At 41.4% G+C, this 24306-nt stretch overlaps 1 protein-coding gene across 2 annotated transcripts; it reads left to right on the top strand.

Moving 5' to 3' along the window:
* The first annotated feature begins 14 nt into the window (after positions 1 to 14).
* MCOLN2 (mucolipin 2) lies at positions 15 to 22872 on the top strand. 2 transcript variants are annotated; one of them, XM_010582574.1, is made up of 14 exons: positions 15 to 103; positions 3322 to 3481; positions 6588 to 6761; positions 10344 to 10488; positions 11095 to 11182; positions 11342 to 11438; positions 11900 to 11999; positions 13535 to 13650; positions 15059 to 15208; positions 16562 to 16663; positions 16778 to 16900; positions 19297 to 19503; positions 20859 to 20974; positions 22295 to 22872. In XM_010582574.1, the coding sequence occupies exons 2-14, from the start codon at positions 3329 to 3331 to the stop codon at positions 22329 to 22331; spliced, it is 1608 nt and encodes a 535-aa protein (XP_010580876.1). In that variant the 5' UTR covers positions 15 to 103; positions 3322 to 3328; the 3' UTR covers positions 22332 to 22872. The 2 variants fall into 2 exon arrangements, with proteins under 2 accessions (XP_010580876.1, XP_010580878.1); XM_010582576.1 differs by lacking the exons at positions 15 to 103; positions 3322 to 3481 and having other exon boundaries at positions 6691 to 6761; positions 10349 to 10488.
* The last annotated feature ends 1434 nt before the right edge of the window (positions 22873 to 24306 follow it).

Genomic DNA, 24306 nt, shown 5'->3' with positions numbered 1-24306 from the left:
AGGGAGGGGAGCGCTGCTGCTGCCGCCCTCCGGCACCGGCGCAGCGGGCGGACGGGCGGGCGGAGGGGCTACTCCGAACTGGTGTTTTAAACCCGTGCGCAAGGTAGGTCCCCTCCGCCTTCCCTCTCGCGGGTGCTTTGTCCTGCTGTCCCGCCGCTGCAGAACTTCCCCGCGTGTCACGTTGGCGGCGGGCCGCGGTCACGAAGAGGAGCTGCGGAGTGTGCTGCGTGTGCCCCTTGCTCTGGCTGCTTTTGGAAGGGTTGCCGCTCCGCCTGCAGCAGCTCAGCGGTTCGTAGCGATGGCAGCTCTGGGAAAGGAGGGTTTTTCTCAGTTTCTTGGAGCTCCCTTTCTTGAGAAGTGCCGGGCGATGCCCTCCCCTGGGCGAGCTGTGAACTTAGTAGCTAAGATCATGAAGGCGAAGCTGGGCTTGCCCAGTCTGATACCTAGAAGCCAACTCAGTGATCCCCCCCTTCTTTCTTCTCTGCGACCCCCTCCCCCCCTTCCCCCCATCAATCTCGTTGATTCGGGATGTAGAGCTCGAGTAGATAAATGTTCCTGATACGGATCTCTGACGGACAGTGTTAGTGTTGCTCCTGTAGTGAATTACTCATTAAAAAAAAAAAAAAGTGAGTCTGTGCTCTGTAGCTTTTTAGCTACTTGATTTAGTGGTGCTTTTCCTGCTAGGTGAAGAGCTACATATTAAATGCTTATTTCATAGGTAGGTAGCTGTAAATGGTAGTCGTTACTGTTGGAACCTCTTTCTTAAATAGAACACTGAGCTTTAAAGTGCCTCACTGCAAAACACTATCCAAACAACAGATTGTCCTACCAGGTGTAGCGCTGGGATGGTGCCTATCCTAATGCAGCTTTTAGAATTGAATTAGTAACAATTATTATTTGTGACACACAACACTTAATGACACTTAGATATGCATTTAAACATACATAGTAGAGTTAGTCCTTATTCACAAAACTTGCTTGTGTCAGTGCTGTACAAAACATACCATGGAAACCTGTTGAGCTGTGTTAGTTACACTACTGTGTCTGAACTGAATTGTTCTGTTACTCTGTCTGGAGCTAGGTGCTTTGTTTGGATTTTTTTAGATTATTAGGCTAATAAAATTTGGTAGAATTAGATGGTTTGTTTTAAAGGTGGTAAGTCACTATTAATCACTCAGCTTTTAAACTTTTTTTTAATGCTTTGGTTGAAGGTTCTAGTTCTGCAGATTTAATGCAGTTTATTTGGATGTTATTTTGAATCTGTTCTAGAAATGAATAGATTAGAAAACAGTTGCTGTATTTCACCTATTGCCAAATGAATTAATTCTTGAGTATTACACCAGAGAACACCTCCTCTTTATTGGAAGACAAAGCCCAACAGTGATACAGGCTTGAATCTCATCTCTTCTTCTTAAGCTGAAAATGTATGTTGCTTTCCTCAGCTGAATTTCCTGCTCACAATTTCTACAGCTAATTAATAAAGGAAGCTAAAGGCATCAGTGAAAATAATCCCTAGCCAGTGGATTTAAGTGAGCGTTGTGTAAAAGTGAAAGTATTGTTACTGCTCAACATGAAGTTTTTATAATAGCTGTAGGGGCTTGAAAGACAACTTTGGAAAAAACACTATGTCTTCCTTGGTATGTATTTGAATATCAAAGGAAACAATGCTTCTTACAAGGTTTGCCGTTTGATTTTGAAGATCTGTCACTTCAGATATGCTTTTACTGGAAGCTTAGGGGAGGATTTTGCTGAAGTTCTGGAGTGGTTTGTATGTCATGCCTTCATGCTTTGAGTCTTGACCAGCTCCAGCTTAAACCTGCTCTGTTTCCTCTTTCTTTCCCACCTACTCCTATGACTTTTACTCTGTGTTTGGTCTTGTTCATTGTGTTCTCACACAAATGCTGATGCCCGTTCAAGAGAAACTGGTACAGGAGTAGTGATGTCTTTGGGTGTCAGTGCAAGATTGAAGTACATATGTACCTGTTTCCTTAGACAATACTCACAGCTATAATTATCATATGCTTTTCTGTCAGATGTGTTTAAATTTTTCAAAGTTTTTGTATCGTAAACATTATTAAAACTAGTCCGGTATGTTTTTATTACAAATTTCAATAGGGATGTACTCCACAGTTTCTTTTTCTTAAAAACCTTCTTGTGTTTTTCCTGTCTCAAAACCACGATCAGCCTACCTCCTACCATCTTCATGAATGACTGATTTAAGGCTGTGTAATAAAGATAACCTTTGACCTTCTGATGTAAAAAAAGATGTTTTTTTTTTTCTTCACTTCCTCTCAGGAGGAAACACCACAGTGCCAACTTCACTGTGTTTTTTAACTCCCATTTCTTTTCTTATGAGATAGCTGGTGCTAGCAAATCAAATGTGCTTTATGGTCTACAGTTTGGGCTTAAATACCTGTACACTTCAGACAGGTGAGGACAAAAGAAGTAAGAATGTATCTGAAAACTAGGAAATTATGCTTTTGGTTTTGACCTTGAGAGAAAATTCAATTATATTATCAAATTATAAAATTCAGAACATGGGGAGTAATTTTTGGGATGGTAAATGGGACTGATAATCAGCTTATGTAGCCAGTTTCGGATATGATTGCTCTACCTTAACACATGCTCAGAGTAAAAAAAAATCATAAGTTTGGTTCTGTTCTTTGTGTGAAGTAGGGAAGTTCTGACGGTTACGGTACTGGAAAACAGGGCTAAAAAGATTAGGAGAAAGGGAAGGTTTTCAATGTCCTGTTCAGTTGAGAGGAAGAAACTTAGAGCGGTTTAAGACACCGACAACAACAGTCCTCTGTGCTTGTTCCTCTGAATTTTACATGCCTGGATATTAAAATAAATAAATGCCTATGAGTTCAGCCCTTAAAGCTGCATGTTCATAACAGAAGTGTGCTGTGAAGCCTGCTCTGGTTGTTTAGTCTTTAAGACACCTTTTTCTGGTGGTAGAATGTGGGTTTTTCAGAGAAATGTGTTAACAGTCATCTCTTTTTATTTCAATTATTTAGTTTTAAGAAAGGGATAAATGTAGACTTGCTATTACTATTACAGATTCTCTTATTTAATGCCTATTCTCTGATAAATAGTTGTGTAAATGTTGGGTTTTGATGATCTCATGTGATTAAGTTACTTTTAATGATGTGATCATAGGGAAATATTTCTTGCATTTTGCTGTAAAAAAAAAACCAAAAAAACCAGAAAACTGTTACAGACCTATTATGTCACGTGGTGATCTGAGGTGAAACTGCAATATGAGGAAATTGGCTGCCGAAGTATTCTGTTGGTTTCTAATTAACGTATTATTTATGGCAGAAATGTGATGGCTCAGTCAGATTTAGATCTAAAAGAGGCGGTTCTGAAAGAAGATTTGAAGTTTTACTTCATGAACCCATGTGAAAAATACAGAGCAAGACGTCAAATACCATGGAAACTGGCTTTGCAGATTTTGAAGATACTTATGGTTACTACACAGGTAATCCCTCCCCTGTCTTTACTCTTAGAAAGTGTACCAGTGATGTGCAGGAGAAGCAGGTCTGTGGTTCTGGGCCTTTGCCATCCCTGGATATTTGTTACTGACTTGAACTTCCTGATTCAGTCCAGGAAGAAAAAAATACCGTGAAAGGTGTGTTGAGGGGGAAGAATAACGTAAACTAAATTACAAAAGCCTTCTGGAGATTTTGGGGCAGTATTTGACCAGGTATTTTGCTGTTTTTAAGATAACACTTTAAAGCAAATTACTCTTCCCGTGAAATCCAACACTGTCTTCAGGCTTGCTGCCACAGTACCGCTCTGTGTTCTGCTTCCTGTTATGTTCATAGATCATGGTTTCACTGACTGTTTCAAAAGTGGTATTTCTTGAAATCTAGTCAGTAACTTGAAATGTACATGTGCAGTGTGAAAATGCTGCAGTCTCAGGTGGTGATGGGAACGACTGGGTTACAGGACTGGGACGTGCCCCTTGCTTCTGCCATCGCGCGATGCATGTCAGACAGTGGGGTACCTAGATAGGTAGAGCCAAAGAGGAGGGTGGTTTTTAAACTGCACTGGTATCACCCTGCAGTTGGTTAATTTACAGACTACTAAGAAATGGTGGCTGGAGGTCGAGGGAAGCAAGACGGGACACATGTAAAAGTGGAAGTGATTTTTCTGGACCTTTGAAATGCAGGACTCTGACATCTGACGCTGCAAGTACAGCTACATTTACAACTCTAAAACCATGCCGAGTTGCAGCATTCCAGGTCTGTGTTTGACTTGCCCGCTAGAATGAAGCGTGACCCCAGCCTACGTGCCCCCGTGTTCTGTTGACCACTCTTGCCTCTCATCTCCGGCTGGGAAGCTGCGGCAGGCTCTCCGGCCCGCTTGGCAGAGGGTCTGGCCGCTGCTGCCGTGCTGCGCTGGGGTCCTGGCAGGGCCCTGCCTGCAGCGGGGAGCGGGGGTCGGTCTGTCGAGGCCAGACGAGCTACAATAAGCTCTCTACGCTAGCGCTGGCACGGTTGCGACCCGTAGTGACAGAGCTGCTGAGAACAGGGAGCGTATTAGGGGCGGCGGGGGGCTGGCAGTGCGAGCACGGTGTAAGTGAAGAGGAAGGGGTGTCCCACCTTTCTTTACTGACAGCTGCACCTCAGATGTGGGTTATTGCCCTCTCTTTGGAGACAGGGCAGTAACCTTTGTGTGCCAGTAATGAGACAAAATACGACTTCAGATGGCTCTGAAAAGGTTCAGTACTTCCAACCCATCCTAACCTACTGACAAATTCTTGGGGGAATCACTGAACGTGTCATTCTTCCATCTGCTGTCCCAGTCTCCTGCTATCCTTTGTGAGCAGAAAGGGTGCTCCGCTGCTTGACTTTCAAAGGCCACAAGATTTTCTGGGCTGCTGCTTAAGATTTTGTTTTTGCCAGCCCTGGGTCTTGCTCAGATGCCAGGCAGGTAGTCAACAAGAAAAGGAAATAGAGTTTCTGAAGGAAAATGTGTTGCTGCTCTGCAGGGAGGTCTCAAATGTGAGCTAATAGTAAATGGATGGACAGGTTCAACAAGCATGTCTGTATTTCAGAGTGAGGGCAAGACCCTTGAAGGAAAACCTAGGAATAAGTTAAGCAGCTTTCTAGTTGCTTCTGCCTGATGCCAGCCTCTTAGTCATGACATTTGTGGCTTCTTCAGTGTGGTATAGTGGCTGTGGTATCTGTGCCTGGCTGAAAAGCAGAAGAGGCTTCTGTCCCAGTGTGGGGAGTAAGTTTTACTCCAACGCTGTGCTGAAATCCCCTACAGAGTCCCCCAAGGAAACTCTGCTAAGTATGTTTTATTTCTCTGTATTGCAGCTGGAAGATCCCTGATTTTTTTTTTTTTTTTAAGAGATACTAGTTAGTGTGCTGCAGATTTATTTGTAGCATTCAGTTAGTGATTTTTTTGCAGTCAACTGAAGATATAAATAGTTGATTTAAAACTCAGCTAAAAGTTTGAAGATTCAGTTCTTAATCTGAAGACTACATAACTGGCAGAGCTGACATCCCCTTTTCTTTGTCCTGGCTGTGACTTTGCTGTACAACCAAAGAGCCTTGCACTAAATAGTCCTGCTGCATGTATTCTTTTAGCCTGGCCCAGATCTAGGCAATTACTTTCTAGGACAAAAGATGAGGTATTCCAGTGAAGGGGGGGAAAAATGGGTGTGCTTTCTATTGTTTTGAATGAAGGAATTTGGATGTTAGTGGAGCCTACCTGTTTGCTTTGGGGGATTTCTAAGTTCACACTTCTTTTGCTTGCAGTTTCTGACTCTTGCTTCTTCTGTACTTCTGCCAGTTTCTTGTGGGGCTTGGAAACTCCACGCAGTAATGAGACAGTTTCACATTTGCTGTTAGTTAGCAGTTTAAACCTAGGATGAAGGGTTAGCTATTTAGGGCTTGGGATATCCTCCCGCTGCTAAGCCTGTGAAGAAACTCTTGTTGCTTGATTTTTCAGCTTCTAGGCTCCATTTATATGTTTTCCTTGGTGGGAATGGGAGCATCCATATGATAGGGCAACACAAATACTGAGTAGTAACTCTACTGTCTGCTGCTTCTTAACATAGCCTCTTTAACCAGTACCTGGGTCAGGTAGGTGATGCTTTTTGTTGCTGGGGGGTCCCCAGTAGGTTTGCTCTAATCCTGTGCCATGCCAGAGGTAGGAAGAAGGTGTAGGAATTCGTCCCATAGCAAAGCAGGACATTTCTGGGGTAGCAGGCTGTGCTGTTAGGTTAGCTCTTCCGCCATTTGCATCCTCAACAAAAGTTTTGGCAAATTCTAGTTAGAGTTGGTGGTCCAACGTGTGTGAAAGGTGGCAGTTATCAGCTGTCTGTTTAGTTGCTGCAATGTAAGTTTTGGAATCAGTAGGAGACTTAAGATTTCTGTTTCTCTTACCCTGCATGTGGTAACCTTGAATTTAGTGGTTTTATGGCATTAGTTAACAGATTCTTTGCTCCTATTGTGGCAGGGTTACAGCAACAGGCTCCTTTCTGTTCTGTATTTATTATAATTCAAAGCTGTTTCCAAAATGTTGCTGCTTGACCAGTATTCAAAATTCAAATTTGTTCTTTTTCTTGTCAGCTTATTTTTTTTGGTTTGAGTAACCAGTTGGTGGTCTCGTTCAAAGAGGAAAACACTATTGCTTTTAAACACCTATTCCTGAAAGGCTATTCTGGAGTTGATGAAGATGACTACAGCTGCAGTATATATACACAACAGGATGCTTATGATAGCATTTTTTATGTTATTAATCAGGTAAGTGTGTGTGCTTATAATGAACTGTGTTAAAGCTGAAGCTATAGCTATAAACTTCTGCTAAGTTTCTGGTTTTCTGTCTCCATTCTTGGATTTCAGTTTTGATATTTGAGCAAATCAGCGTAGGTGGGGTGTCCTGAAGTTCGTGTGTAGATGTCTGCATTTTTGTCTTGGAGATGAATCTAAACCAAAATTTTACTTGGGTGTTGTGTAGTACTGAAATCCAGAATGTTTGAAAATCAGTCATCTTGCGTGAACTGGAACCTTTGTTTAGGTCTTACTTTGAAGAGCTATGGGCCTGAATATACCTATGCATGGTATTCAAAAAATTTGTGCTTACAGCTATACTGAATTGCAGCTTTGTAGTGAGTGCCAGAGGCCTCAAAATGGGGAATACGGTACTTCCAGGAACGTAGCGGCACTCGCCCTTGTTAGGGATGGTATTTTAAAGAACAGTCCCTTTACAATCGTGGGAGGAAAGTGAATAAATCTAGGAAGAAAATTCAGTAAATATTTTTGTATTAATATTAAATACATTCAGAAGTCTTGAGGTGAAAGAGTGTGTGTGTGTGGAAAATGAAACTGCTTTTGTGGTTTTGGGGATGATGATAAGCCCAGAAACATTTCACGCTGGATGAATGGAAAGTGGCTTTAAACCACCTTTCATTTTCGCTAACCTTGGGACATCATCTCTGAAGCTTGGCTTAAAGCAGTTTTGCTGCTGTCAGTTATGCCCAGCAGGCATCTGGGAGTCGCAGTGGTGTGAAGGCTATATCTCCTTAAACACACACTCACGTGGGGGCTTGCTGCTCCTCTGCCATCTCCTCTAAGCTGCAGCAGAGCTGTCAACAGATCAAATGTGCGGTCTCTGCTGTGCTGGACAAGGCCAAGATTCTCGCTCCGGGTATGTTTAATGAGTGTTGACACTTTCTCAGTCTTCCTTTGAACTCAATATTGCCACTACTTCTGCTATAAACTGCTTTTTTTCTTCCTTGCTTGCTTTGTCTCACTTTCCTTCTTTTGTAGGCACTAAGGCTGAGTTGAAGTCCAGATAGAAGACAGTAGAGAAATACTAGCTTTATATCCTCAAGAATGAGCCAATGTGTGATGCAGGCATCAGAAAAAGGTCTCTTCATAAAATGTCTATGTTGTATAAATGTAGACATATCCTTTAAGGAGATCTTAGTCTGGGTTCTTTAGTGTCATATGGAGTTGCTGAGGCTTTTTATCACATGTAAGACTTCAAAAAGTGCCTCCAGGTGAACATTATGACTGGTGTTGCTTTTTTGGGTTTCTTTTGTTTGGTTGGTTTTTTTTAAAGGATGCCTTCTAGGAAGAGCCAAGCCAGGTGACTCCTAAGCTAAAAGCAAGGCTTTTCTTATTTCGAGATGGGCAGCTAGAAGCCATAGGTTTTGGTGTTTCGTTCAGAGTTTTAATCTGAAATGTGTGGTTGGGGTGGGGAGGGGGGGGCTGCAGGGGTGGGGCAAGCAGAAGGATATAATATTACAGAAGATGGTAATAGTGCACAGTAAAACTGGAGTTGTAAAAACTAAATTTTAGGCTTTGTGTAGGGTACCACTGGGATATTTTCACACTCCGAAAAAACCCCAAACAAACCAACAACAAAAATACTGAAAACACACTTTTTCCACTTGGAAGAGTACACAGCTCTTCCTTACTCCTCTCCTGGGTCCAGTGTGGAAGTTTCTATTACGAAGAAGCAGTGCAGAGTTGTTAACGCTTGTAGCCTGCCCTGTGGCAGAGTCTCTAGGACCAGGATGTTCTGCTGGCTGCTCTGTCTGAGGCTGCTTAGAAATGTGTAAACATGAATTTTGCTTTTACTGTTTCATAGCGTTGATTGAAAGTGGCATGGGAGTAACCCAGAGCCACGTGTTATGCTGTCAGGAGGGCAGAGCCTGAAAGCACACGTGGACGGAGCAACGGCTGTTAGATGCAGTGATCTGGAGGTGTCCTTGGAGGGATGTGGGGTTGTGACTAACTACTGTTTCCACTCACTTGACCTGCCTTAGTCAGACTTGGCTTCCTTAGTTTAATCTGAGTTAAGATAATGTTCTGACAGGGTATGGAGGCTGTGCTTTTCTCCTGGGCTGTCTAAACTTGTTGCAAGCTCAGCTGTGAGGACTCGAAGTGGCACTGCGAGGCAGAGCTTTGGATGAAAATGTGGTAGTTCCTTTCGGAGTTCCTTTTGGACATGGAGCATGTGGCTGTTAACAACTGCTGGGATTTTGTACCCCACAAGATGGACTAGTGGCCATAATGCCCATGGGAAGGAGGAAATAGGGTGACACTGAATGATGCATAATAACAAAATCCATGTTTAAGGGGAAAAGGTTCTAATCTGTATCAAAGCCAGCTGAACAGGTTTTTTTAAGGAATGGGAAGCCTTGTCTGACTTCCCACGTTTATTTACTTCAGGCCTCCTGGGAAGCTAAAAGCTTTCTTCAGAGCAGACCAGTGCTGTACGCTGCCCCGAGCTCTTTTGCTAGGTGAGGTAATGATAAAAACTAATGAATTACTATTTATGCTTTCTTCCTCAAAGAGCTGTGGGTCTGTCTGGCTTCTCTTGGACAATGCTAGCGGGTGCTAAGCTGAGCTGGCAGGCAGCTGTCTTCATGGTTAGTCGTTGATCTCCTCAGCTGTTGAGGAGCCAAGAACCACAGGGGTTTGCCTGGCTTGTGCAGGACTGGAAGGTGTGACTCGAGGGATCAGAGATATATCTTGCTTCCAGCAGACACTGAGGATGTGCGGAAGGCAAGTCAGGAGAGGACTGGCCTTGAATGGAGTTCTTTGGTGGTGCTCAGGGCTGATCCATGCGTGGACAATGCTTGGCTTGGCATAGCTTTATTTGCTTCCACTTCTAGTCCTTGCTTTCAAGCCTGTCTTACATATGAAGAGTGCTGTATTTAGAGTAAGTGGAAAAAGAAAGTACTTTCCTCACAGGCCTGTTTTCAGTTGCTTCTGTGTTGGTGTAAAGCAGGCAGGTTAAATTACTTTTGGAGGCTGCCCAAACTCTGTATGTTCCTTGGTTGCTGGTTATTTAGTGAACGTGTGGCTTCCCTTTTCTGTAGTCGCACAGGGAACAGCTTTGGTTTTGCTCTTGGGGTGGATTTGATGAGAACTGTGACTTGGATTGTACGTAAAGCAATCAAGTTTCAAGTGGTGTGAAAACTAACACCTTCATGAGATGAATACGTAAGATATCCCTGGAGTGTGTGTGATTAGTAGCAATACTGCATTAAAGTAACTGCCAGGCATCTAATTAAAAGCTGTCTGCTGGCTTGCCGTCTGGCACACGGGTAGTCATTTGCAGGCAGCCCAGTAGGTACGGGGCTCTCAGTCACTGTGTCACCAGGATGCCAATCACTACTAATTAGTGGCCAGCAGCCCTCAGCTTCCCGTGAGATACCTACTCTCAATTTACAGATTTTGTGAAAGTAGAGATGTTTTTTTTTTTTAATGTAAAAAGACATTGATACACATAACTTTGAGACTGCAAGTTACTATCTAATGCAAAAAAGACAGCCATCTCTAACTTCTGCTTCTGTTTTGTTTTTAAACTAGTACAGGCAATTAAAGAACATATCCCTGGGGACACTTGGTTATGAACATGAAGGATCAGGTTTAAAAATCTGTAAACAACAGTACAAGAAAGGCACAATGCTTACTTCCAATGATACACTGAACATAGATGTTTCAACTGAAACAGGTATGGTACTGTTGTACTAAAAAAGTCTTGTTGTGGAGTACTTACATTCTAATGCTAAATCAGTAAAGCTTAAAACCAATAGGTTTTTGCATGGCAATCACAGGAACATTACCATGCCTTTTGCCTATTTCCCTCTTGGTTTTTAGTACCTACCTAGAAATGACAGCTTTGTAGACTCTATGAAGCTCTTTTCAACTTCTGTCATTAGTGGGTTGTGTGAGTTGTGCAGGTCTTTGTAGTTGTTGGGTTTTGGGTTTTTTTTTGGGGGGAGGGCGGGGGAGAGGCTTGTTTTTGGATTTTTTTTCCCCTCTCCCTCCCTTCCATGCAGAAGGTTCAAGTACAGACTTCTGGATGCTGGTCAGTCTGTACCTTCAGTGGGTGGGTGTCCTTGCTGCCTCTCAGAGCTGAGTCCTGGCTGCTAGCTGCTCAAGAGTTAGTACACAGACCTGCTTCTGATCCCACTAGCTGGGCCTCTGAATGCATAGGTTTGTTCAAAATTAACATTTTGCCTGATTAGGACTGGTCATTCAACCTGATTTATCTCAGTTTTATGCTGCTTTCTATGTGAAGCTTTTAAGATGACAGCTTTTCCTCTTCTCTTTCCAGAATGTATCTTTTTAAAGCCACAGGAGCTAGCTGGTAAGAATGCTGAACTGAAGCTGAACTCCTCTTTTTTCAGTCTTGAATTTTACAGGTAAAGTGGTGGGGGGGATTTTTGTTGTTGTTGTTGTTGTTTTTATTTCAACTTGTTCTTTCGTATGAATATGGTAGATTCTGACTTGTGCAGTTTGTGTATGTGTGTATTTTTTTAATGTGTATCTAAAGATATTTATACACTTTTTAAAACATCCAGGCTTATACAGGTTGAAATCTTCTTCAAGCTGAAAGGCATTGCTCTACAGACAATCCATGCCCGTGAATTGCCTGACTGCTATGCATTTCAAAATACTGTAAGTGAATATGGGGTATAGCACTTCCAACACTGTATATATCACAAGAGCTTAAGCTATGGGGTAGGCATCATCTTCATACCTAGATTGCAAGGGAGAAGCAGTTGAGCATGTCCTAGCCCTTAGTCCCCCTTCCCAAAGGCTGCTGAAATGGTGTTGCCATGGGACAATGTTGTTTTGTAACATATTCCAGCTGGTAACTTCATAACCTGAGAAGGACATAAGTAATTGTTATTCTTGTAAAGGTTAAACTTGAAGTTTGGCTTCTTGGAATACTGCTTTTTATGCAATACATGACATGCTCTCAAATTCTGTCTACACCACCATTTATGGTGACAGCTTGCTTAAAGCTTACCTGACCAACAAATATTAATGCATACTATGTCAAAGCACTTAGCAGGATTTGTTTTCTGGAATGAGATTTTGCTAGTCTTGTTTCTGATATATTTCTGTGTTTCCAGATAACTTTCAATAATAGAGCACACAGTGGAAAAATCAAAATCTATTTTGATAGTGACACTGATATTCAAGAATGCAAAGACTGGCACATATTTAGCTCTGGTAAGTATGGTGCATGTGTGTTTGCATGATAGCAGTGTTACGCATCTCCCGTCACTTCCCCTGCTCTGTGACACTCTGTCCAGCAAGACATCCCCCGTCCTGTTCAACTCCCTCCTGCCCTTAAAACAAGACAAAAAAAGCCACAAACCCTTGCCTAATGCAACTTATGTCTTTGTAATTAAGAGCTGGGAAATAATTCCTTCCTGTGAGGGTGTTCAGGTGAGATGACATGGGCATCTCTCTAGAACAGTGTGTGTTTAGCAGCAAGATCGATCTGGAAGGAGGATGAATGTTTCTTCTATAGATTTTAATTATTCTGCTGCTCTGAGATTACTCAAATAATTTAATCCGCTAACAATGGTGAATTCCGAACTCAAACCTTCTACAGCTTTCAAATTTTCTTTTCTCCAATTGAAGCATACTATTTCTGAAAGTAGAGATTTTGGGGTTTTTTGCCACTGCTGTTAGATTTAATGATGTGCATGAGCAAAGGGTGGCATCTGCCTTGTATTTCTAGCATTAAGGCTTGGTCTGACAGCTAAGGAATGTGCACTAAAGGCTCCTTCAGAGGAACAGTAGCTGTGACTGAGCACTGTGCAACTGCTTCTCCCATGTGTTGACTTGCTGTAAAGGACTGTAGTGGAGTAATAGTTTTCAGTGTGCTATATAGGATCTCAATTAACAAGTATGTCAAATGGCCTCCCTTTTGCCTAAGCAAAGCCAGCTTTCCTCTGATAATACTATGTTGTACTGATATTAAAGTGGCTTCTTATAGTACATTCTGAATAACCACAAAGTGCTTTGGCTTGCATCTATATACAATAATTTCGTGTGGCTGTCTTTCAGCTAGCTGTTCTTGAGTAGTTTATTTTGCATGTAATAACCAGCTGAGGGAGCATTCATAATTCTGTAATGAAGGTGAGCTGAAGTGCTGTTGCAACAATTAAAAATTAGTGTTTGCCTATATTTCATATAGTTAAAATCTATGTTGTGAAAAAGATAGAGACAATTGATATGAGTAAGCAAAGGAAAACACCTGATCTGGGTTCACATGATGGCTTCTAAACCTGTGGATGAAAAGAATATAGTACAGAAAGTCAAACAAGTTTCTGATTGCAGGTCAGAGAATGAGAAATAAGGTAGGATTTTCTGTTTGGTTTTTAGTTTAATGGCGTTGATACAGGCCAAAGTTTGCATTTCTTGTACCCCGTGTAGTTGTAACAGTGTTGGAGCACAGATGGACAGGTAAGCTTAGTGGAAAAAGGGGAAGGCTGTATTAATATACCCATTTTTTGTTTTATTTTGAACAACTTGAACATGATTTTCATTCTTGTAGCCGAATCTTCATAGCTGTCTTGATGTAATTCTGTGGTCAGTTGTGCTCAAGATGTGCTTGCAGGAAGAATATTTCTTACAACCCATGTATTTATGGGGTGAGAGTGTTTTAAATGCAAAAAATGTGACATTTTGTAACAATTTGTGCTCAAAGAGAAGGGAAAAGACTAACTCTACTTCCTTTCCTTGACTCTTCACAGTTCTCCAGAAAAACACTCAGTATATTCTAGTCTTTGATGGATTTGTCATTTTAAGTTGCTTTGCTTCTCTCATCCTCTGCACACGATCCATTGTTCTTGCCTTAAGACTACAAAAGGTAAGTACAGTGCTCATAATCTTAATGCTTATTTTGTCTCTGTCTTGTTTGCTGCTAGTCTTGTGAAGTGATATGTTTTGAAACATCGAGTAGTAAATCTGTTGCAGGATGTTGCTCTCTTACTGTTATCTCTGCCTCTAGAAAGGATGTGTAGATGTCTGTGGTGAACAGTTGCTAGCTGAATGGGTTTTACTTCTGTTTGTATAGTGCTGTAATATGAAGTATTTAGTTGTATTTCTCAAGGGCAAAAGAAGGAGACTTTTTTTTGTCCAGGACTTAATTTTGTCCAGGATTTTATGCAAAAAAAGACTTCTGAGTCTTTCTGCTGCTAACAGCTAACACATCTTGCTTCAGAACGTTAATTCTTCCTTCCCTGGCTTCAGAGTAGAATTCCCATAGAGGCCTTGTCATAAATTAATGCTTTATCAAATGTCCCTCAAAGCCAGCTCTAACTGGAGAAAATATAAAGCATAGCATATAGTGTAACTCTGGCTGGGGATTTTGGTCTTTCTGGGGCTGGAACCACCCTTTTTCAGTTCTTCTTTCCTCTTCCCTCCACAATCCCTGATCACCATTTGCTGTCACCTTCTTCCCCGCTCACCCTCCTTTGCAGACTGAGACTAGCCCTATCCAACTTCATCTCAAGCTGCTTGCAGAGCTTCATGTAAGCAGACTCAGCTCCTCTGGTCCAAATACTGGTGCAGAAACACAAGCTGGGCCCTGAGATGTGCCAGCTTATAACCATTAATTGATACAAACTTTGCAAGCATGTGGCTTATGAGAGTTGGAAAAAGAGTTCAGGATAGGTAGGATATGAAAGCACAGGTGCTTGTTTATCTTGTTCAATATATCCTTTTTGTAGCTTGTAAACAAGACAAGGGTGAAGAGGATGCAATTCAGCAAAGGCATTGTCAAACTGCTGTCAGGAATAGGGACGTTGGCATTTATTCATGAGCAAAAAGCAGTTGAAAGCAGATAAGCAGTGTTGGGTGTGGGAAGTGATATTGGGGGCTCTATTGGAAATGAGAGCTCTTGCCTTATTGTTGTATTTGAGTTATTAATTCTTTTTGTAATTCCATTAGTTGGACGGCCTTGCTCTGTTGGAGGTGGATAGAAACTTTTGTGAAGAGGGCTAAAAAGGAGATAACAAGCCATGGTTAGGCTAGTGGGTCTTGGTTATAAAGTCAGCTGTTCTGTGGAAAGTTGGTTTTCACTGGCCTAAACCAATCTTAATTTTTTTCCTATTCATTTCTGTTACTATTGAAAAGGAGTTTTAAGCTATTCTTCCAGCAAATACTATAGGAAAAGGGAGTACGTGAAACCTGAGCATTGCTGCACTACTGGGGCATCTGTACATATTTTTCATCTAAGGTGACCTGTAACTAAACATCTAAATGCTTGTCAATAGAGATTTGTGAACTTCTTCTTGGAGAAATATAAGCGTCATGTCTGTCACGCTGATCGCCTGGAGTTCATAAATGGATGGTATGTCCTGGTAATTATCAGTGATGTGATGACAATCATTGGGTCAATCCTAAAAATGGAAATAAAAGCCAAGGTGAGAGTTTAGTACTTCAGATTAAAATATTAGTCTTGTTACAACCATGTGTAATGTGTTTTAACTTGGGGACAAATGAAAGTGAGCTATCATAGTCACTAGTCATCTTGTTTACTTTTGCTAGTTCTTATTTCTTCATTTCCTAGTGCTAGTTCGACTAATAACTGGTTTCACTCCCTTTTCCCCCGAAGTCTTTCAGTAAGACCATGTAAGCTATTTAAACATCTTATTTCCACAGTGCTAAGACCCCTAATCCCTGCTGTAGGACCTGTAGGTAGGCAGTTCGTAACAGGATAAAAAACCCAACCAAAACAAAAAAACTTGTGGTGTTATTTCTGTAAGAAGTAGTAGTACGTATTGTACAGGGAAACCAAGAGTCATCCCCTTGGATAAAACAGGGGTCTTTATGGCTTGTGGGACTGGAAACATGACTGTTACAGCTTGCTTTCCTGGCCTGTCCAAACTACAGGCACAGTGTCACCTGCTAGTCCTTGACCTCCTCGTCTGAGTGTGCTGAAATCAATGTGTTCTGTCCAGCTGGCAGCTCTCCAGGGGGATTTTTTGGTTTGTTTGGTTTGTTTGGTTTTTCTTCAACAGAGCTGTATGTCAACAATTCATGTGTTCACAAAACTTTGTGTTCTGGGAAAAACAGGGTGCTGTTCCTGCTTCATGTGTACTAAGGCTTAAAGGGCAGATGCCCAGAGTGGCCTTCAGAGGAAGCACTTGAGAACCTCCAGCTGGATGGCGAGGTGGGGGGATGAGGATAGGAAATCTTGAGGTAGATGGATATCTCGTGCTTATTGCAACCGGTTCTAGCCTGCTAAAGTAAAATGCAAGTAGAGTTCGTTATAAACTTCACTGGTAGTAAAAATGATGTTCAGGCTCCGAACAGCTGGCAACCTTTTCAGAGATGTAAATGCATGCAGCATGGAAAGGGCTATAGTCCTGAGGCTCACTTTTCGTTCAAATGATGGCTCATGTTTTTCTAAATAGCAAATGAGAGCTTGTTTGCTTAACAATAGCATATATTAACCTTTTTTTAAATAAAAATCTGGAGCTATTCAATCTAATTTCAAAACTGTGTTGTAACCAAAGTAAGGGCTTTAGTTCTTCCAGACTTCATACAAAACTTCAAGAGTATCAGTGCAGATGTGCTTTTGTTTGCAGCACTATTGCATTTGAGTGATCTCAGTAAATAACTGCAGTTCACTTTGGGCTGATTTTTGGATGTAGCAACATCCTTTCAATATTGGACTGCCCTGCTTTGTTTGAACTGCTGGAACTTAAATAGCTGTCCAGCTGACATACCTACTGCTTTGTAACTTGACCACCTGCTCTGTTTGGATCCCTCAGAACCTCACAAGTTATGATGTCTGCAGCATTTTACTTGGAACATCAACTTTGTTTGTCTGGGTTGGAGTCATCAGATACCTGGGATATTTTCAAACCTACAATGTAAGGCAGGAATCAAATATTTAACAATATATTTATATATATAGAGAGATACATTTAGGTCTCTCTAACTTGTGGCTTTTTTCCCCTTCTCCTTTCTTCCACCTTGACTCGTAGGTGCTCATTTTAACTATGCAGGCATCATTGCCCAAAGTGCTAAGGTTTTGTTGTTGTGCTGGGATGATTTATCTTGGTTATACTTTCTGTGGTTGGATTGTCCTGGGACCTTATCATGAAAAGGTATGTCAGCAGTATTACTCCTTTTCTGGTCTAATGATATGTGAATATGTGTGTGTGTGTGTATAGCTCCTAGCTATAACGACAGAAATGGGTCTTAAATTCATGTTTCTGTTTAAAAGCTGTAACATGAAGAACATGGGAATGTTTCTCCTTCCAGGTGTACCTCCTGCACCTGCTCCTTTTAACGAAATAACTGTATTCTTGCTTTCACTGTGTGCTTGAACTCAATGTAATCTCCAACACAAGGCTGTGTTTGTGATGAGTGGATGGTTTATACAGGCAATGTCTGGCTGGAGACCAGACGTGCATTGGTCTATATCTCTTTCGCCCTCTTCTGGCAATTCCAGTTCAATTGGGTTGAAGAGGCACTAACTAGTTCACCGTTACCATTTCTGGGAATCTCCTTGGCTCTGACTTTGTTTTTCCAAATCTTTCCTGTGCCATGTAACTTCAGCTCCTAAATCTTGACTCATAAAGGGGTGGATGAATGCTTGTCTTGTTTACTTTGCTTCCTGGGTGGGGGTATGTTGTGGGGTTTTTTTGTTTGTTTTTAGTTTTGGGGAGATGGGGTTTTTTAAGGTTGATATCAAAGTGTGTGCCTGGTATGTCATCTTGTCTGAAACCTTGGTACAGGAGTAAGGCTTTGTATATTCCAAAACACAAGCAAAAACAACTGTAAAGCTTGTTTGTTTTTTTTCTTGGTGGATACTTGGTGACAGTTTGAAAAAAGGCAGATTCCTGTTGTGATAAATTCTAGATGTCCATTAATGAGTAACAAATGTATGATTTATCATTCCTGATCTCTCGTTACACACGGTATTTATTGTAACAGCAACACATGCTGCAGTGCTTGCTTCAGCTTCTTGTGCCCCCAGAGCTCCGATTCCTTTAACATGATGTAGTTTCCTCCTTTGAGGAAATGTAGATATTCAGCCTGCACGTGTTTTAAGTTGGTGACAATACATTTCTCTGTGGGATGCTGGATGCTGTGGGATCCTCTGCCGTACCAGAGGCTCAGCATAAATACTGTTGTAACTTCCCCGCAGCAAGTACATTAATTATCTGAGCAAAAGGAAGTGTAGTCAATAAAATGCTTATCTATGAAAACGTTTCCTCTTGCTAAATATCACAGATCAATGTCAGGGAAAGAGCTGTAGCTGTGTGCGGGTGCCCTGTTTCTGACAGTTCCCCAGTAACCCGGCGGAAGGCAGTGTGGCACTGCGCTGCGCAGCGCAGGCAGAGCCCAGGGCTCCGGCGGTGCGCGTAGAAATGGGAAGTGTCTTCCCTGCTGTGCAGGTACACAGGAGAGCCTGGCTTTAAAAATTAAAAAAACAAACAAACAAACAAAAGAAAAACAAAAAAACCAAACAATAAAAAAGTCAGTCGTAGGTAAAACCAGACTTGCTGTTCCTGTGCAACAGTGTGTTCTCCTTACAAGCATATGCCTCTTGACATCTCATTTTCAATATAGAACTGCAATTCAAGTGAGTGTGGTCATGTTACTTCATTGATAATAGCTACATTAAAACATTGTGCATTAATTCATATTGTCCAATAAAGTATAGTTAACAAATCCAGTTATTTGGAGGGGCGGAGCAAAAGAGGGAAGTGTGTTTACCTGGTGGCTGAGTGGAATTTAGCCTCAGGGCACGTTCCAGCTTGGGGAAATGGAGTTGGGAATTCAAGAGAATGTCCTTGAAATGAAACCATGGTTTTGTCCAGGGTGTGCTTCAGTAGCTTCACAATACAGCTGTAGCTTGCACCTACAGCTCAGAGAGGGCTTTCTGAATGACAGATGATGTTATCTCAAGACAAATCTAATTTAGACCATTTGGGCTCTGAAGGCTATATGCTATCTCTAACTCCTTAATACAATATTGATTAATTACCCATATTCCAGCAGTGCTGCAGAGCTGGGAAACCAGAGGATGTGGATTCTGTTCCCAGCATACCACCACTGATTCACTGTATAGATTCTATGAAATCACTTTATCTGTGCTTTGATGAATGGAATGATATTTTCCTGCAGGTCTAAAATTGCTTAAAATTCAGTAACTTAAACTTTCTGTGGTGGTCAGTTACTGACTCTTTTGCCTGTTGAGCATCACAAATTTATTTCTTGATAATAAATCTTCTTATTTCTGATGTCAACATATAATGCTTAGCCAAGATTATATTTCTACATGGTTCTATTACTGACATGTATGTTTTGGCCTGAACATACAGGAAAGAAAGCATGGTAGCATTTGTTTGACTGGGTTGGCTTTTTTCTTCTGCTATGAGTAAAACTCTAAAAAAAAAAAAAAATTTTGTTTTTGTAATACTTTTCACTTTCCCTTTAATCTGGATGATTGATCTTCACATTCTAGAAATAATTTGTACTCCTTATTTTCTAGTTTGAAGATCTGAACACGGTGGCTGAGTGTCTGTTTTCTTTGGTCAACGGTGATGATATGTTTGCAACATTTGCTCAAATCCAGCAGAAGAGCACGCTGGTGTGGGTGTTCAGTCGGTTATATCTGTACTCCTTCATTAGTCTGTTTATATACATGATCCTCAGCCTTTTTATTGCACTCATTACCGACTCCTATGACACCATAAAGGTAAACCACTTGTTTTCTGTTACACTTCTAATTGGTTTTGTGTTCGTTCTTGTTAATCACTTAACACCTTACTATCTAGCATTAGTTACGATGACTGGTGAGACTATTAAAATCTTTTAGCCTAGTCTGTTGTGAAATTGGGAGGATGACTGGGCAGTTATCCAAATGACTAAACAATAATTGGTTTGGAAAATCATCCTGTGTGTGTCCCCCTGCTTTGTATCTTCTGCTGCTTCACCTGGCTTCAAAAAGGTAATAGCTAATGGAAACAGAAGTGGAAAGAATTAATTTTTAAGTATAATTACACAGAGCCTGGTGAGTCTTGTTTGGAGTGAATGTTTGCTCTCGTGGCACCAGAAGCTAAGGTCAGGAAGGGTTTGCTGACATCTTGGAGAATATCCCCTGGCAGGAGTGTGGCAAGGGCCAAGCAGATAGCAAGCCTGGACACCTAAATGAGTTTAGAGCTTAATGTGCTGCTCGGAAATTTGTGGTTAAAAGGAAATGTCTTCTGAAAGACCCACTACTTCTCGCTCAAGTTAAAATTGCGCCATCCATTTCCAGTATAAACTGGCTGAAAGTGAAACGAAGTTTTTGGTAATTACCTTTTGTTCTTGTCCTCTAGTGCTATCTCCCCTTTGTGCTCCGATGCGAAGGCAATGTGGATCATGCTCTTTAGCTCTCGTCCCTTTCTTGTCGTAGTGTCAGATAAACAGGCCAGCAGAATAAGGCTAGTCTGACATGAATCACAGCTTCCAGACCAAGCAAGAGCTCCGCTTTCTAAGCATCTGAAAATACAACTTAACTGTCTGTGCTTCTGAGTTTATTGGGTGGTCTGACCTGCGAAACAGTGTTTTACTGTTACTCTTCCCTCTGAGCTCTTCATGCGGATCAATGGGGAGCTGTTTCAGAGTCCTGAACTGGTGTTGTGCAGAGCATTTCTTCAGAATGGCAATGCTGAATATCCACGTTGGGGCCTTCCAAATCCAGCATTGGGGTTCCTAGGGAAAACTAGCTTAAAGCACTTGCAGTGAGCACAGCAGCTGATGTGAACAAGAGAGAATCAATGTCAGTATGACTTGAGATCACTTGCTTGGTCTTATGGACAGCAAACAAAATGTAAGAGAATCTGTGAACAATATGAATTTTGTGTCACTTAGATTGCTTTGTTCCATTATCTACATGTGTGGTGGTTCTAGGATGGCGTTCCCTTTTTTTTTTTCCCCCCCTTCCTACAGCAATATGGAACAAATGAACCAAATACTCTGGTTTTGGCTATCACACTCTAGAAGAAATTTTAGAACACTTCAGGCCCAGTAATTTCTCACATGTTTTAAATAAAATGCTTTCTCTTTCAGAAATACCAACAAAGTGGGTTTCCAGTAACAGATCTACATGAATTTCTAAAAGACCATGGCAGTGTTCGTTACAGAAAAGAACAGACTTCCATGCCATTCATCTGCTGCTGTAGGAGGTCAGTAGGGTGTTTTTAATGAGTGTTTTTCTCGGAAGTACAGCAGTTAGCTTCTCATTGCAAGGTGCTGTTTCACAAATGCTGGAGCATCCAGAATTCAGCCTGTGGAGTATTTGGACACTCTTGTTCCTCTTGTGCTTTACTTAGTGTTAGATCTTTAGAATGCTGATGCTGCAGGGATGGCAAATCTGAGCTTAAATGCATGGTTTAAGTGTTTCACTCATGCAAAAACTACCATGCAGAAACGTGGAAGTTGATGGGAGGACTGCAGAGTATAACATGGAGCTGCCAAGAAGTCAGGAGCAAACTAAGTCTTTGCTGCTTAGGGTTTTGCAAGTCTTCTGTTTCTAAAAAGCTTTTCCACTAGGCTGGGAGTAGTAGCAGAAAGCAAAAGGATTCAGCCAGGGACCAGTACTTACTCCCAAAGCTATGATGTGTCTGAGGCAAACTGGTTTGATACCATCTGTCAGAATATTGGAAACATGCTTGTAAATGTCTGGTTGCTGCCAGACTCAAGCCTTTGGAAGTCTTAGCAGCGGTCCTTTTCAAGCTGGTGTTGGTGAGAGATGAACATCTCACCTGGTGCTTGCTGGTCTGGAAGTCAATTCTTTGAACTCTCTTTCCAAGGAAATGTAACACACCCCTGAATCCCTGATTGAGGGAGGAGGGATCTTGTCACTGTCCCTAGGCAGTCCGGAAGAATTCATGCTTGTGCACAGAATGGTTGTGGGCACCATGCAAGGAAGCCAGGCTACGGGAGAAGGAATAGAGCTGAATGTGAACACTTACTCAATCCCAACTGGTATAACAAATCCTATTTTATCAGTAGGATACTTGTCTACTTACATACTGAGGCTTTTGTGAAATGCAACGTTATACTTTTGATGTACTCTGGCAGACGGAAACCTCATAGCCAAAAAGGAGCATGTGAGATGATGATGGGCAAGTATCCCAGCAGCTGCTGTGAACACTTGAAAGCCAGCTAGTTAATAAGAACTCTAGCCAGGTACAGCTTCACGTTTCACATCCAAGTCATTGTGCAGGATATGATTTTTTTGTCTGCTTGAGCATAGTAAATATGCTTTACTGTAATATGCTGCAGACTATTGAATGCACAAGCCAGGTAGCTGGAGGGAAAATCTAGAGCTTTTGCTACTATAGCACTTTCTGCTTGATTGTCCTGGTGCAGGTTTCGGAGCTGTAGGCTGAAATGGGAGAGCACAGAACAGAAGGATCAAAACTCAGTTGGTTTTGTATGGATAGATGCTTCCTATTGCATTTCTTGCTGAATGAAAAATTGTGAATTTTTTTCTTTTGCAGACAACAGAGTGATGACAACTTGATACTTATTAATTGATGATTACAGCTGAAATTCACCACTAATATATGCAAAGAAAGCATAGCTGTATGGAGAAGAAGAATTCTCCAAATTGCAGTGAAACTCACTATCTGGACCTGCCTCATTGTGAACAGACTAATCTTACCTAATTAAGGTGTTGGGGGAAGAAAAGCTGCTAGTGTGATATCAGCTGGCTGACCAGGAGGAGAGCCCAGAAGCTGCATCTGGAGGAGACCTGTGAAAAACCCTGTATTCTTACCCCAAGTTCTATGACATTAAAAAAGGCTGATCCTTGAGTGTTGTGGGAGCTCTGTTTGCTAATCACCTCTAGGAGGAAGGAAAGTGACCCTGAATCAACTGTTGTTAATAAGAAAAAGAATTATATGAAAATAACTTTTAAAAAATAATTCCATGTTAAAAAGGATTAAATAAAAGGTAGTCAAGAAGGGAGGAGTTTTTCACTTAAAGTGATGCATTCAGCCTGTAATATCTATTTGGCACAACTCATTTCCTTGAAACAAATTTATTTCAAACTACAAAGCTGCACAAAAGTGCAAAATAATTGTTCTCCCTCTTGTATATCATTTTAACACAAACCATCTATAGATCATAGTCTTTAACAGCTTCACTAAAAAGCAGTTTGTTACCTTTTTTTGGCTGTGAGTCTTTTATATTATACCCACAATATTTGATGTGCACTGACTGTTGTGTTGCCATAACTTGCAGGACAAATTCAGGCAAAAAACAATGCCATGGAGTTGACTTGCCTAATTACTTGTATTTCAAGCACATGTTAATTGGAAGAAAATGTGTAACAACTGAGTCTGGCAGTTAGTTTGCTCAGGTGATTTTCTAGGTGTTTCTGGGATGGTCACCTGTAAAGGACCGTATTTTTTCCCCGTTGATCTTTATAAACTTTTTTCAATGAGAACAGAGCACTCTCTGTAGCTCTAAAGCACTTCCAGTATAGTACTGCATAGGTGTTACCAGGTGCTTCTGAAAACTTTCAGTGGTGTTGACTGCCCCTGGACCGGGTGGACTATTATATTAGATGCTCCACTTTGTCTGAATGGGGCTGTCTGCTCCCTAAAAAAAACTGTCTGTAGCAGATGGTGTTCATTTCAGTCAGTGTGTTGGCTAGGACTTGGTCTTGATGTGTTCTTAACTACTGATGGTGGACTCCACAAGTTCTGGCTTGTTAATGTTTCAAATGGCAGAGGCAATTTGAAATGCTGCCCTTGTATGAGTAAGGTGAGTGTCAGCTTTCCTGTTTTGCGTGGTTGGGGTTTTTTGTTGTGGTTTTTTTTTTCTTCCCTCCCTTCTGAGAAACTGAAGAGTATGAAAAATCAGTACTGGATTCACACCTTTTTTGGTAGGTTGAGAAACACTTTTTTAACAAGTCTGTCTTCATTCTCTGCCCGTCCTCTGGGATCTTTAAAGAAGAGAGGTTAGTAACTGCAGCTTCTCCAGCAGCATTTCTGGCCATCAGGTAAGAGCAGTGGTGACTGAAGTCTGGAAGGATGTGCTGGTGTTCAAATCTTTCCTGCCTAGTATTTGCCTTCCTGACAATGAGTACTTTTTTGTTGGAAATTAATGCCATTTTGTCTTGGTTAGGCCTGCAGCTAGATGTCTAGAAGAGATGGCTTTCATGTCAGTATTTCTGTGCATCCAGGCTCTGCAAATTTTAATGCTTCTCTTGCTGAAATGTCTTTGGGACAGAGAATCTTCTCCGCATCCTGGTCTGAGCAATGCCTTGCTGCGGCCTCAGCTGTCACTACGCTTGTGGATAAAAATAAATTGCTACCAATAACCAAGTTTTCACACCGTTAGCAAAGATTTTCTCTAACTGTTTTTTTCATCAAACAGATGTTAATTGCGTGATCTAGAACAGAGGATTACTGTCTTCCACTCAGGACAGAAGAGTCAACTTTCTTCCTAGGGTTTGTGTGTGGAACTTGTTGGGGTCAATGTTAGTCTTCTAGTGTATGCTCCA

Source organism: Haliaeetus leucocephalus, unplaced genomic scaffold, assembly GCF_000737465.1.
Source record: "Haliaeetus leucocephalus isolate CR32 unplaced genomic scaffold, Haliaeetus_leucocephalus-4.0 Scaffold848, whole genome shotgun sequence".
Classification (NCBI taxonomy): domain Eukaryota; kingdom Metazoa; phylum Chordata; class Aves; order Accipitriformes; family Accipitridae; genus Haliaeetus; species Haliaeetus leucocephalus.
Note: the sequence above shows the minus strand (reverse complement) of the source record. Positions and strands in the feature narration are given on the sequence as shown.

Excerpts from the sequence above, each read along its gene's own strand:
- MCOLN2 (XM_010582574.1), top strand. The coding sequence starts at position 3,329 with ATGGCTCAGTCAGATTTAGATCTAAAAGAGGCGGTTCTGAAAGAAGAT. Across the intron at positions 12,000-13,534 it reads CTGGCACATATTTAGCTCTG|TTCTCCAGAAAAACACTCAG; the intron begins GTAAGTATGGTG and ends GACTCTTCACAG. Across the intron at positions 16,901-19,296 it reads TGGGACCTTATCATGAAAAG|TTTGAAGATCTGAACACGGT; the intron begins GTATGTCAGCAG and ends CTTATTTTCTAG.